The following is a 14,155-nucleotide window of genomic DNA, read 5'->3' as shown; positions in this document are numbered from 1 at the left end:
GTCCTACCATCAGTTACATCAACATGTACACTTCAAATAATTTACAGTGTTTTCAACAACACAAAACTCTGAGAAATCAGTTGAAATCGAAATGTATTTTGGTCAGTAAATAATTATACAAACAATTAGGCATAAAGGAAAAGAAAAAAATAAACGGACAAAAGAAAAAAATGGCATTTACTCACAATTGAAAATCAATGCATATAAACATACATAAACGTTTTCAGGCTGACGTTACAGCTCACTGTGTCCACCCTTTTTACATTACACAACCTATTTTACACTATCTCTACCAAACTAATGCCAGCCTGAGAGAATCTCACTCTGATCATATATTTTTTATATTTGTTCATTAAATTATTTTCAAACACTTTTTTCCCAAACTCTGTTTATCAGTGGATTATATAGTACAAATTACATAACTACGTTTATATAAAGGAGTACTTAAATGTACTTCAGACAGACAACCAGTATGCAAATAAACTAACAAACATATGAAAGAAAACAAACCAAAACACACAAAAAAGGATGTAATGTCATGTCAGCTTTCCTTATTGATATAATCAGTAAAAAGTTGCCAAATAAAATAAAACTTATTTACATTCCCTCTCAGTGAAAATTATATTTTTTATACCTGGATGTATTTCCCCATACGTCCACACAGTAAGTAATTAATGGAGGTATAAATGAACAATATAAGGCGTATAATGGAGCTTGACATTATTATTATTTTAGTAAGATGGATTTATATTTATTAATTTATATTAATTATAGAATATCACACGATTCTGAGTATATGTTTCTAGGGATTGAAGTATTTGACTGCAGCCTTTTGATTGACATGTAACTAATATCCTTGAGTTTCATGTTGTGCTTGTTATGTAAACACTAAATAATTTAATTTGTACATGTAATTGATGGTAGGGAGGTAAAGTCTATATATGAACCTTCTCAACTGGGAGCATAAATTCAGTGTTTTATTTTAGCGTGATTTTGTCCACACATGAGACCAACTGGTCTTCTGGCTTGCATTTATTTTGCATTTTAATAGTTCTGACAAGATTGATTTTAATATAAAATACCTGTGTCTGTCACAGAACCTGATGTTTGAGGGGTTATTGTGTTTGACAATATGTGTGATAAAGTGTGTGTACCTTGAATAAAGCTTGTGTGTTTTTTTATCGTAGCTTATCAAATATCCACAACTAAATAAACACTAGAGCTTTACTGACAACCTTCATCTACAGAACTGCACACAATCAGCACACTTTATCATGTAAAGCATGTGTGCAGCTTTATAATGTTTATATAAAGTATTAAATGGCACATCATCATCTCAAATCATTTACAGAGGAACTACATGTTACTACATGTGTTGTGTCTCTTTATTGTTGTTTTGCTTCTCTTTGTAGTAATTTTGTGTCCTTTTGTAGTCATCTTGTGTCTATTTATAGTCATTTTACATCTCTTTGTGGTCGTTTTGAGATACTTGGTACTTGTTTTGTGTGCCCCTAGGTCTGTACCCTGTAGGCCTGTTCAGTAATCAATGCATGATACTAACAAGCCAACTGCCTATCACCCTCTGACTTTGGTGGGAGGGGAGGGGCACCAGGCAATCAAATTCCCTCTGGCCCTGCCGCTGCACGTTACCACTGTATTTAGAGCAAAATGAAACTAAATGTTGATAGAAACAAAACAGAAGAACATTTGGTAATGCTTTATAACACAGCCCGCAAATTACAGTGTAAATGTTTTGTACAGACTCGACACAAAGACACAGAAAATGAAAAGTACTGTGTGTCCTCTCTAGATACTGACAAGGAAGGAATTTAAAAACTGGCATGTCTTGAGGTTCAGAGTGGAGCCAGACGCAGATGCGATGGCAAAGCTTTTCATCCATGCAGCATTTTTCACAGGACTTCAAGCACACTTCAGTGAGCTGAGAGCAGCACTTGAGTTCAGTTCAGGCGGGCTTGTTTTGTGTCAACAGTAAAGCTCGCTGGGGTCCATGTCCTGGGTAAGAGTAATGTAAACATCCTCACACAAAGAGCTCCACCACTCCTCCAGTATGAATCATCCTGAGAGTGAACTTTACACTCGGGTTTGTGAATAAACGAGTAAATGAAAACCATCGTGCTGATCTAGTTCATTTTATTTATTCATATTATGTATTGTATAGATTATTTATTATGATTTTTTTTTTACACACTACTGAGGCCCGGTGAGCCTGAAGATTGATGGACTGGATGTAAACATTTACATAAAGAATGTATTCGTCATGTAAACTGCATTTGAATAGACTCATCAGGGGCACTGAATTCACCAAAACACAACAGAACATTTACTAATTAATAAATTAGTAATTTGCTAATCAAGCTGTCTGTTTCCTTTGTCATTCTTTGGACCATTAAAAAATATGAAACCTGGACGGAAACACTTGTTGGCAGTGAAAAAGATAATAGTAGTGAAAAAAGTTGGAGAAAATAAAACACAGGTATAAAAAAAAAAAACTTTAAATAAGGAATGAATGTGACACATTTTTCATCAGGCACTTACTAACTTGTGCTTTTATTTTATTTTGAAATAAAAATAGCAATACCACAGTGCAGAAATACTAAAAGTCATGCATTTAAACTTAAAAAAAGTATTAGAATCAAAATATACTTAAAGTACCAAAAGTAAAAGTGCTGATTTTGCAGAATAGCCCATTTAAGAATAATGTATATTATATTATTGGATTATTATTATCGATGCATTAATGTGTAAACATCACTTTAGTAGTGTAGCTAGTAAATATGGGGCTAATTCTAATTTATTTATATATATTTTATTTATATTACTTTATATACTGCTGGGTAGCTTGTGAATTTCAATCAATGAAATCTTATTAATATAATAATATCACAGTTTATTTGTTCATTATATTTTGTATTCTTAATCTCAATCTGGAAAGTAACTAAAGTTTTCAAATAACCGTAGTGGAGTAAAAAGTACAATATTTATCATTTAGTAAAAGTATAAAGTAGCAGGAAATGGAAAAACTCAAGTCAAGCACAAGTACCTTACAATTGTACTTAAGTATAGTACTTGAGTAAATATAATTAGTAACTTTTGAGATTTAAATTCAAGGGTCCAGTATCAGGTAAGTCTATACTGAGGTGAGTATATTGAGAAAATCATTTATCTGAGAAAAAGACAGTTGAGTCATGAATTGACAATAAGAGGATCACCTTGCTGCTCTTCCTCCATGTTGCGCCTGTCGGGGGGGCGTGGTCAGTGATGTCACCTGAAGCTGGAGGAGGGGGATGATCCGCCTCCGACTCTCTGTGGGAAAGTTGTTCCTCAGTACGGCTGTAAATACTCGTCTTTCCCCTCAGAAAACAAATACAGCCTGACTAACATGTCGTCCTGAGTCTTGAGAGTGGCGTTATTATGCAGAGCAGCGGCTACGTCACGTTTTTCTCCAAATATTCAGGATTTTTGGCTGGTTTTGAATCGCCTACGGGATAGAGAGTGAAGCTTCCGCGAAGTATAAAGAGCAACGAGATGGGAAATATGATACTGATGGCGCTTCTGCTGGTTCACCTCCCGACAGGTGAGGATTATAGTACTTGAGTAAATATACTTATTGTAAACACACTAAAGTTTTTACTTTACATTATCTGTTTTTTTGTTCTGTTTATAGGCGGGAATTTAGATTGATGCCACTCAAGCAAACAGTCGAAACTAACAGAAATGTGTTCAAGTTAATTATCGACAGGTGTAAACAGGACAAGGCCGACTGTTGTCACGTGACTGCAGGCGTTTTTCCTGCAAGTTTTCCAAAATACAAAATATCCAAAATATAGTCTTCGTTTTACTGAAGACTATATTAAATAAAATACTTTATCACATCAAGTCTTCATAGAAAACAAATGTTTGTCATCAGAGTAGAGCTGCAAATAAAGATTATTTTCTTTATGGTCTGCTGTTGAGTTTTCATAATTAGTCAATTATCGACAGAAAGTTAATCAGTCATTTTGATAGCCTAACTGAATAAACTTTAAAGTAGTTTATCAAGCAAAAATGTCAAAAATTATCCATTTCCAGCCTCTTAAATGTGATAATTTGCTGTTTTTATATCCTAGTAAATGAAATAGGGTTGCAACTTCTATTTTCATTATCAATTAATCTGCTGGTTAATTTCTGGATTAATCAATTAATCGTTTGACCTATAAACCATCAGGAAAAAAAGTGACATATGTCCATCACAGTTCCCAAGAGCCCAGGGTGACGTCATTAAACGTCAACCCAAAGGTATTCAGTTTACTACAATGTAAGACAGGGAAAATAAGATTAATGATTAACGATTAATGGATTTTAAAAATAGTTGCAGATTAATATTTTGTTACTGACTAATCAGTTAGCCTAATCGATCAACTTGCATATTTCAGTCAGTGTTGTTTGGACAAAATGGTCCATATTGGCCTCATACATTAATAGAATATGCCCTCAGTTTTTAGTGCAGTTTGTATTGTATTGGCATTATATTTGATTGTTTATTTATGACTGATTGTATTTTGTTGTTTTGAATGTCCTTATCTCTTGTTTTGTGATTTAGCTTTAAGATTAAGTACCCCAATCTAGTTTAACGCATAAGATAACTCCATTAATCAATTAATAGATGAGCAGAAAGTTTATCTGCAACAATTTTGGTAATTGAGTAATCATTTAAGTCAATTATCAAGCAAAAATGGCAAACATTTTCTGCTTCCTGGTGAAGATTTGCTGTTTTATTCTTTGTGAGTAAACATCTTTTGTTTAGACTGCTGGTCAGATATAAACATGCAGTTTGAAGACGTCACTTTGGGCTCTGAAAACTTGACATTTTGTAGAATAAATGATTACACCATATCCATTTTAGCCAACTGCCAATAAAGACAAAATCATTAATTAAAATACTCAAACCATCATTAAATCATCTCACATATCACAAACCACGTGTTTTTCTTCTTAACTAACCTGCTACAAGTGAAAGAAACGCACTGCTGAGCTGATACATCTGTTCATGATGTTGTGATTTAGAGAAGAAATGATTCCATTACTCAATTAGTTGTTCAACAAAAAATGTATCTGTGACAATATAGATAATCGATTAGTACTTTTTAAAGCAAAACTGACCAAAATTCACTGGTTCCAGCTTTTCAAATGTCTTCTATGATACTAAACTGAATGTATTTGGCTTTGGGACTGTTGGTTGCACCAAACAAGCAATCTGAAGATGTCAACTTGAGCTCTGGCAAATAGTGATGGGCATTTTTCACGCTTTGCTGGCATTTAATGGATCGAACATTTAACCGATTTCTTAAGAAAATAATTGGCAGATTAATCGATAATGACAATACTTGTTACTGTAGTTGCGGCCTTAATCTGTCTTTATATTTTGAGACATAAATCAACTGAGAAAAACTGTTAACACGTCGGACATTTACTGACAAACATTAGATTAGATTCAACTTTATTGTCATTGTACAAGTACAAGGCAACAAAATGCAGTTTAGGTCTAACCAGAAGTGCAATAAGCAAGTGCAGGATATAAACTGTGTGCATAAGTGCAGGATAGAGCAGTATTATGAAAATGTTTTACAAGTGCTACTATGGACATTATATACAGATGGCATTACTATAAATAGAAGTATACTGATGGATATGTACAATAATGAATTGAACTGGGCAGAACAGTAGTGCAAATTATGGAAACATGCATCTCTATCAGGGTTTTGGACCACAATTTCAAAGAGAAAGTGTTTAAACTTTGACTTTAAACCTTAACTGATACTTTTCTCAATTAGCTGAGGTTGCCTGTCATCAGCGTGTTTTCTCTAACTCTACATTGCTCATCACAATTGACAGCTGTTATTACTTCTAATGATTAGCATAACGTGCACTCTTCTGGAGTGAACTGTGAACCAGTCTAGTCAGATTCTTGTCAATCCAGCATTCGAGAGCGAAGCCGTCACACAAACACACAAGAGGTACTGCTATTTTACATTTGATCTCATTATTCTTCCTGCTCGTATCAGAGCTGCTGTCCATCCAGGTGATTGTTCCAGAGACGGAGAGGAGTACGACTCTGTTTGCCTCTGTGATCCTGCGCTGCGACTACTCAACTTCAGCGAACCCTCAGGATGTTCTGGTCACCTGGAAGTACAAGTCCTTCTGTAAAGACCCAGTGCTGGACTACTACTCCACAGGTGAGGCTACAGGTGGAAGGAGACTTTTAATGTGCAATAATGTAGCTGAACCAAAGCATGTGATTAAAAAAAAATAGTACTGAAGGCTAATTTAGTTTGTATGACCACCATTCTTGGCTTGATCTTTTTATATTGTCATGGTCAGAGGAATTACCAAAAGAGCAAATATTGTGTTTAACTTGCTTTGTGAGTGGATGTTTGGTATTTTGACATTTCATTGTTAACTAGAAGGTTTGAACTGTCTCCCAGTAATGTACCACTAATTTGCAACAGCAAATACATTTCGAGAGAAACCACCTGAATTACATTTTTTTAATCAACGTAATGAGGAAACGTTTTAATGAACAAATGAATTGCAAAATGTTCTCTGACAACTTATTTCATTTGTTTTTCCCATAATATCCACTCTTACAATATCTGCTTCTAGCAACTAAAGCATGATTAATGATTTTTTTTATGGTTAAGCACTTGGTTAAAAGAGTACTCCACACATTTAACATTGCACTCCTATAACATAGTCAGACTCAAGATGGACAGTTTAAAAAAAAATAAATATCAAAATCAATGAAGCAGAACTAGAGACGTGATTGATTAAATATTGAAAAAATCAAAAGTGACTTGAAGCACGAGACAGGGCGTGTTTACTTTAACATTAAATGAAACCACGATCTTTCCCTAACCTTAACAAAAGTGCTTTTGTTGCCTAAACCCAACCATGCGGGACTAAGGATGCGAAATGTCTCCAGTGGCAAAGTCCCATGTTTTTTATGGCCACCATCCATCCCGACCACCTCCCTACATCTTTTGTGGGGTAAAAAAAACAAACAACAGCATTTCCTTCAGAATATAATCCAGGCAGCAATAACGTTTTCTGCAAAACAAATTAGTATGTAAACATATTTTCTAGGAGATGGGTTTGACCGAGGTCGCCTTGTCAGGTGAAGACAATCTGACATTTGTTTGGTCCCTGTGGGCTTAGACAACAATAGGTTGTTAGAAAATGTCCATAAAAAGCAAAACAGTTTGCACAGTTTGTAGTCGGCTGTATTGTCGACATTACTTGGAAAAGGCCTTTTTCATAGCAGCCATTTTGACATGTCAGCACAGGTGTTACTAATAACATCAGTGATGGCCCTATAGGTGTTCCAGTTGTATTGGCTTACTGGGACAACTAAATTAAACAGAACAATCATTAATGTTGATTGATTACAGCTGTGCTTTTCCTGCTATGACGATTCAAAGTGTCTGCTTTGAAAAACAGCTCAGGGGGCTTTTGGGTGGTTGAACAGTCACTGAGAAGTTTATGTGCTAAGATGAACTTTATTCAGCCAACACGTTTTAGGCCATGGCCTCCATCAGATTTCTTACCTGATGGTTAAACCCAGTGGTTGCATAAAGAGCATGTTCTGTCAGTGCTGAGTAATGTTGACATCTTATTGTATATTTTCAAACAGAGAGAGCCCCAGGGCCAAATATTGGCTTTTCATTTGTTACACCAAAAAGCTGCAGTTGTTCATAAAGAAAATAGTCAATTTATAGAAATGATCTTGCTGAATTTAGTGTTTTTCTTTTGTACATTTTGTACACTCCATTCTTCTCAAATTTCCTATTTCCTAGGCGGTTAAATCTAATGTTCACAACAAATACAGTGTGGCTTTGCTTTTTCTATGCAGCTAAATACAGATACGCTTCACAGCCCTAAAAGGCTTCATCAAGAAGGAGGACGAAATAGTAATCAAATCTTAATTTTGGTTGTTGTCTTAAATGCATGCATGGTTGCATCTCACTTGTAACCAGTGGAAAACATTCTCCAAACACAATGCTAAAAGATTATTCTCAGGGCCATGCTTGAATGACAGTTTGTCCTTAACGATATATAACTGATGGGAACTTTTTATTGTTTTATCCATTATACCGTTCTGTAAAAGTTATTAGTGCAAGACAGCAGTAGACTAATGACACTATTTTTGTTTGATGAATTTACTCATAAATAATACTGAGCAAATACATGTACTGCATTAGAATAACTGCTGGTCATGCTACAGGATAGTGCATTGGTTTTAGAATAGCAGGAATTTGTAATAATATGTTCATAGTAATATCATTAAGTACGCACTAACTTTGAAGCAACACACTGTGTATTTTTATGTCCTGGTAAGTGAGGGCTGTTCACATTTTATTAGCTAATGGCTATCAAATTATTATTCAGTGACTTTAGCTTCATTATCCTTCATTATCCTGCTGGCAAGCGGAAAAGCTGGTTGTTGTAAGAAGGAATTAGTCAAAGTGCCATAGTTATGATGGTTTGAGTATAATGAGGTAGACTTATCTAGAAGAAAAAGAATATGCAATAAATTGAACATATTTCATCCTGTTTTCCTTTGTTTCTGAAGGCTATCAGGCCGCTCTGCAGCTGGGTCAGGACCCCTCCAATGACTGCCCGGACCGCCAGCGCACAGTCCGCACAGTGATCCAGAAGAGGGGCATTAATGAGCCCATGCTGGGTGCGGAATACAGAGAACGCAGAATTACCATTCAGAACAGTAAGTTTGAGCCCATCATAATGACAGTGTTGATGTTTCAGTCTGAACTGTCAATACGATCATACTTACATTTTAAGACACCATACAGGCTGCATATATTTGCATAGAAATAAAGAAAAATGTATGTACTTATATTAATTCTTTAAGATGGAGTTCTTGTGGTGGTTTGTGAACATACTGTATGTTAACAAAGAAGTATTTGCCAATCAGTGCGTTACGTATTACCTGCAATGCCTAATTACTGATTTCATTAGCATAACTGGAGAAGCTATATTGCCTGATGTAAGACACTAACAAAAACAAAGAAAGAAATAAAGAGCAAAGAAAAGAAACTAAAACTAGATATTCAAATACCTACCTTTTTTGTTTGAACTTTTATTTTCTTTATACTGCAGTGATCCAGAACATTTGAACTCTGATATTCTTGTCTTGTTTTATTTTGAAGTAAATGTGACGTTATCTGCCAACAGAGGCTGACCTGGTCATCACTGAGGTGATGTGGTGGGATAACGGCGTGTATTTCTGCAGCATTGATGCTGCTGGTGACACGACAGGGGACTCGGATCGGGAAGTCAAACTCATCGTGTACCGTAAGTTTCCTCAGTTGAGGTTGTGGCACTCAAGGTGACATAGAGCCTGAAAAGACTTTGGTGTGCTAAAAAAAGAGATTGAAACATCCGTAATTATGTGTCTTCTTACCTGTTCCAGACTGGCTGACTGTCCTGTTAATCATCATCGGTGCTCTCCTGCTCATCATGCTCCTGTGCATATGTTGCTGTCAGTGCTGCCCGCAGAAGTGCTGCTGCTATGTCCGCTGCCCGTGTTGTCCACAGACATGCTGCTGCCCGGAAAAAGGTGGAAGAGATGCTTTTTGTGTGTTTGTTTTTCTACCTACAGCTGATGCTTCAATACTCTCTATGAAACCGTAAACCCATCACACTTTACAGCACTTGAGAAAATGATTTTCCTCAAATCATCACCGATCCAAGTTTGTATCTTGCAATAACTTCTGTGATAGGGATCAGTTTTAGACAACAGGCCTTTTTTCACAGAAGACATTTTGACATGTCACAGTAGGAAAAGCATAAACATTCATCATTGACAAAATGGTTTTGGTTGCAGAAGTCAACACCGATATCACTGAGCCGAGTCACACAGACCTTTGAACCCCCCTTTGCTCTGATTTCAGCTGTGATGCAGCACAGGATGCTGCGAGAGGCTCAGAAGGCCATGACTCCTTGGATGAATGGTCAGCCCATTTATGCTCCCATTAGCTCCAATGCCTCCTCCCAGGGCGTTCCCATACTGTATTCAGGTGAGTGACACAAAGCTACAATAAGACTTATGTTTGATGCTTTGTTGCATCATTCTCGCCCAGACCCAAGGGCGTATGTTTGCTTTGGTTTCAGAAGATCAGAAGAGGGAGGACACAATGAAGTAAAACAAAAACCCTGAAACTATGTGAACACTGCTTTTTATATCTATATTTTATATACTTTATTAATTTATTTATTTATATATATATATATATATATATATATATATATATATATATATAATGAAACAAAACTGTTGTTTGTGCTTTCAATGATAGTCCGACAAAAAAGAAATTACTGTATTAAGCTATTAAACAAACTTAAGATCGCATTTAGTTTCATTGGTACAAACTGTTATATTTAAATCTTTACTAAAAAAAAAAAAACACCGTCCTTTACTGTCATATTTTTGATTGATCAGTTTGATTGATTCAGTACGAGCAACTTTTTAGGGGAATATTAACTGCTAATAAAAATACTGATTAAGTAAGTTTTTTTACTTGAAAACATGCAGACAAGGTCACAGTCATTGGTTCAGGCCTAAGTAGTGTCTGCAGATCTTCCTGTTAGGCTGCATACAGCCCTGATAATCTCCACTAGTTAAGGTGTTAGGGCAACCTGTATGTAGCCTGAGTGGCAAAGCCCAGAGTAAAGTGTTCACAAACACTCACTGCTGCTCCTGTACTTGATTATTGTGAACACAGGATAATAACTTAAATTGAAATTCTGTTAACTCAGAGCTTCTCTTATCTGGATTTTGGCAGTTGACAGTAAGAGGATCCTGTTGAAAGAGATTTTAGTCAGTAAATCAAATTCAAACTATAGAATTGGGGGAGATAACAATATAATTTTGAAAATTCTCTGTAAAAACATCCTTGCCTAAATTAATCAATATTTTTATGTTGACAATGGATCATATGACTACTTAAATGTGAAAGAAGTTGCTCGTAGTGATTAACCCGCAGATAATTATCAACGAACTCTGAGGTTCCCCTCAGCTCTATGGAGCGTTTTAACGTCTTTCAGCTCATTGTTTTGGTTTTCTAGCTCTATAAACCACCTGTACGCCTCCTGCCCAACACCAAAACAGCAAACAGACAAAGTTAGAGACTAGCTGGTGAACATAGTGGAGCAACTTAAGAGCTAGATATATCCATCAGGAGTGAGTGGAGCGCAAAACAGAGCTAAAAGAGAGTTAATGTTGGACAAACACAACTTAAAATGAATGTTCATGTTGCTCTGAATCTGCTGGATGTGTAAATATGAAACTTTTTGCTAACAAGATGTATCAACTTTATCAGATAAAAATGCGTCACTGTTGTGTTTACAGCTTGTTTCTGCTTCCCCCAAGGGGCCAAATATCAGTTGTTGCACGTGTAAGATATTTCATGTCTCTCCAAATTCTGTTGTAAACTGAACTGTCACCACTGTTCCAGGCTCGTACTCAGACTACCCTGCCAAACAGAACTTTGCCATGGCTCCCATGCAGCTTCCACCCATGGCCCTGCAGCAGCAGCCGCCTCCTCCTCCTCCGCACCATGTGAACGGCAGTGTGCGTGGCAGCATTCATGGCACCGGACAGGTGTTGGACTACCTGGAGAACCAGATGAGGGGGCTGGATGTGGTGGCACCTCAAATGGCTCATTACGGTGTCCAAAATATGCTCCCATTACAACCCCAGCACCAGCCGTCTCCTCCAGCAGTTCCCTACACACCTGGGCCCCCGAGTATGTTGTCAGCCCTGGATGAGATGGGGGTAAGAGGGGTGGAGAGAAGGGTGATCACCCTGCCTCCTATTATCCAGCGTGTGCCCAGCTTTTCCTCACGCAGGGGGCCTGGAGGAGGAGATGGAGCCAGAGGTGGTCCCAGAATATCCAGCCAGTCCAGTGGGAGTACAAACCGCCCTGGAGGAGGCCTCCACCGCAACAGTCGTGGCTATAGAGACAGCTCTCCTCCCAGACGAGGGATCCTGCGTGATAACAGCGATGACTCCGATTGGGAGAACAGGCGAGGAAGAGTGCCACACAGGGGTTCGAGGAACGAGAGAGGAGGCTCGGCCAGGAGGAGAGGAGGTGGATCCAGACCACGTACTCATAGTCGTGACGACCTGGTGGAGGAGCTGCACAGCAGAGCAGCTCGGAGGGAGAGGAGCTATTCACCTCCTCAGCGTCGCAAAGGATCCTGGAGCTCAGATGAGGAGGACAGCAGGAGAAGAAAAGGAGGTAAAGAGAAGGATTGGCCAGAGAACCCACCCAGTTACTTCTCCATAGAGAACCAGCCTGGACGTAGTAACGGCCAGAGGAACTACAAACACCTTTCTGTAAGATCCACACACAAATACTGACATACACTCTGAACCAATGGAGAATTATTATATTTGTTTCATTGTTTTCTGTCTCTATTTTTTAGTCTTGACTTCCTTCTTTCATCACTTGAGCCATGCTAGTGGCGTGGATCTTGGGATGGCAGTTGGTCCACCACTTTGGTCCAGAGTGAAATATATCAAAAACATTGTACAAACATTCATGGTCCCCAGTCAAAGAACTGTAATCTCTTTGGTGATCCCTTAACTTTTCATCTAGCGCCATCATCAGGTCAAAATTTCAATTTCACTAACACTTTGCTTCATGACCAAATACCTGCAAAACTAATGACCATCAACCTCAGCTGTACTTTGTGTTTAGTGCACATGTTAGCATGCTAACACACTAAACTAAGATGGTAAACATACCTGCTAAATATTAGCATGTTAGCATTGTCACTGTGAGCATGCTGACGTTAGCATTTAGCTCAAAGCATTGCTGTGCCTAAGTACAGCCTCACAGAGCCGCTAGCATGGCTGCAAACTTAGTCTTGACTACTTTCATCACTTTGTTGTACTTTGTCTTTCTGGTGTTTTCCTCTGCTTGTGTTTATTGAATCATCACATCTCCGTCTAACTAAACCCCACCTCCATCACTTTTCTCTTTTAGGATGGAAGCTCCCGTAGCAGCACCAGCGTAGTCATCTGAAGCATTTCTGTCTTTTTTTTTTTTTTAATACCTTTTCCTGAATGTTTCCCGAACGGTGAAAATGAAGACAAACAGTAGGTACCTTAATCTGCCACAAGGATATAGTTGTTGTGAAATGTGATAGTGAGTCCTGTATGGATATACTTTTACTCTGTATGTATGTAATTGCAACAAAAAAAACATAATTGAAATGTATGAAAAAAAAGCTGTTCAGTTGAGGCTATACGTTGCAGATAATATGCAGTTAGTTATATTAAGCCTGGTCTCTTGTTATTGAGATGATCAATGTGTGCGATTCTTCTTCTGCGGTATTCAATGGTGTAATTCATATGTGTGATTTCCTTCTGGTGATGGATTAACGTAACCTTTCGGTGTTTGTGAAGAAAATGTTTAACAGTTTCAACAAGCAGATTGCTTCATACTGTGAGATGTTGTGGGTTATTTAGGTTTATCATTGTGAACATATGTGTGTTTTGCAGAGACAGATACAGTGTATATTTGATTTTTTTTAAACATTTTTTTATTTTTTGCATAATTTCTTGTACTATTTAAAGTGTCTTTATCCATTATAACATTATTAGACAGTGACAGCAATTCAAAGCACGCTGCATGGACAGTGGTAGGACAGTTGGGAAGCTCTTATTGTACCTACTGGATGAATACCAACATATAGTTGTGATTTTCATTAATGTTTGCTTTTTTTACAAACATGAAAAGAGATGTACTGTGATGAAATTTGTATGTTTTAAATAAACCTTTTTAAGATAAAACTAGTGTGAAGCGGGTCATTAATGTACTTAGACATTAGATATAAGATCTGACGGTCCCAACCAGACAGAAGTGATCCATTAAACTAAAAATCTGTTCTAAAGCTGGATTACAAAGTGGGCAACTGCCCCAGGACCCCAGGCCTCCAGGAGTAATGTTCGTCTGGAAATTTGCACCACTGGGTAACAACTGGGTCCTGAATTATTACATAATCTTGATGGTGCTGTCTTGTAGAGGAGTCAATTTTGTCAAAATTTAGTTATAAAACCATAATTATTTTAGTT

The 14,155-nt window shown here is 37.3% G+C and overlaps 1 protein-coding gene across 1 annotated transcript; it reads left to right on the top strand.

The window, feature by feature from the left end:
• The first annotated feature begins 3,331 nt into the window (after positions 1-3,331).
• On the top strand, positions 3,332-13,873 carry LOC122885401 (immunoglobulin-like domain-containing receptor 1). The gene is made up of 8 exons (XM_044216420.1): positions 3,332-3,595; positions 6,063-6,233; positions 8,627-8,776; positions 9,247-9,366; positions 9,485-9,631; positions 9,966-10,091; positions 11,529-12,412; positions 13,065-13,873. Exons 1-8 carry the CDS (start codon positions 3,547-3,549, stop codon positions 13,101-13,103), a joined length of 1,686 nt encoding a protein of 561 aa, XP_044072355.1. The 5' UTR covers positions 3,332-3,546; the 3' UTR covers positions 13,104-13,873.
• The last annotated feature ends 282 nt before the right edge of the window (positions 13,874-14,155 follow it).

This window comes from Siniperca chuatsi, linkage group LG12 (genome assembly GCF_020085105.1).
Source record: "Siniperca chuatsi isolate FFG_IHB_CAS linkage group LG12, ASM2008510v1, whole genome shotgun sequence".
NCBI classification, from domain to species: Eukaryota; Metazoa; Chordata; class Actinopteri; order Centrarchiformes; family Sinipercidae; genus Siniperca; species Siniperca chuatsi.
This window is presented reverse-complemented; position numbering and strand designations above follow the sequence as displayed.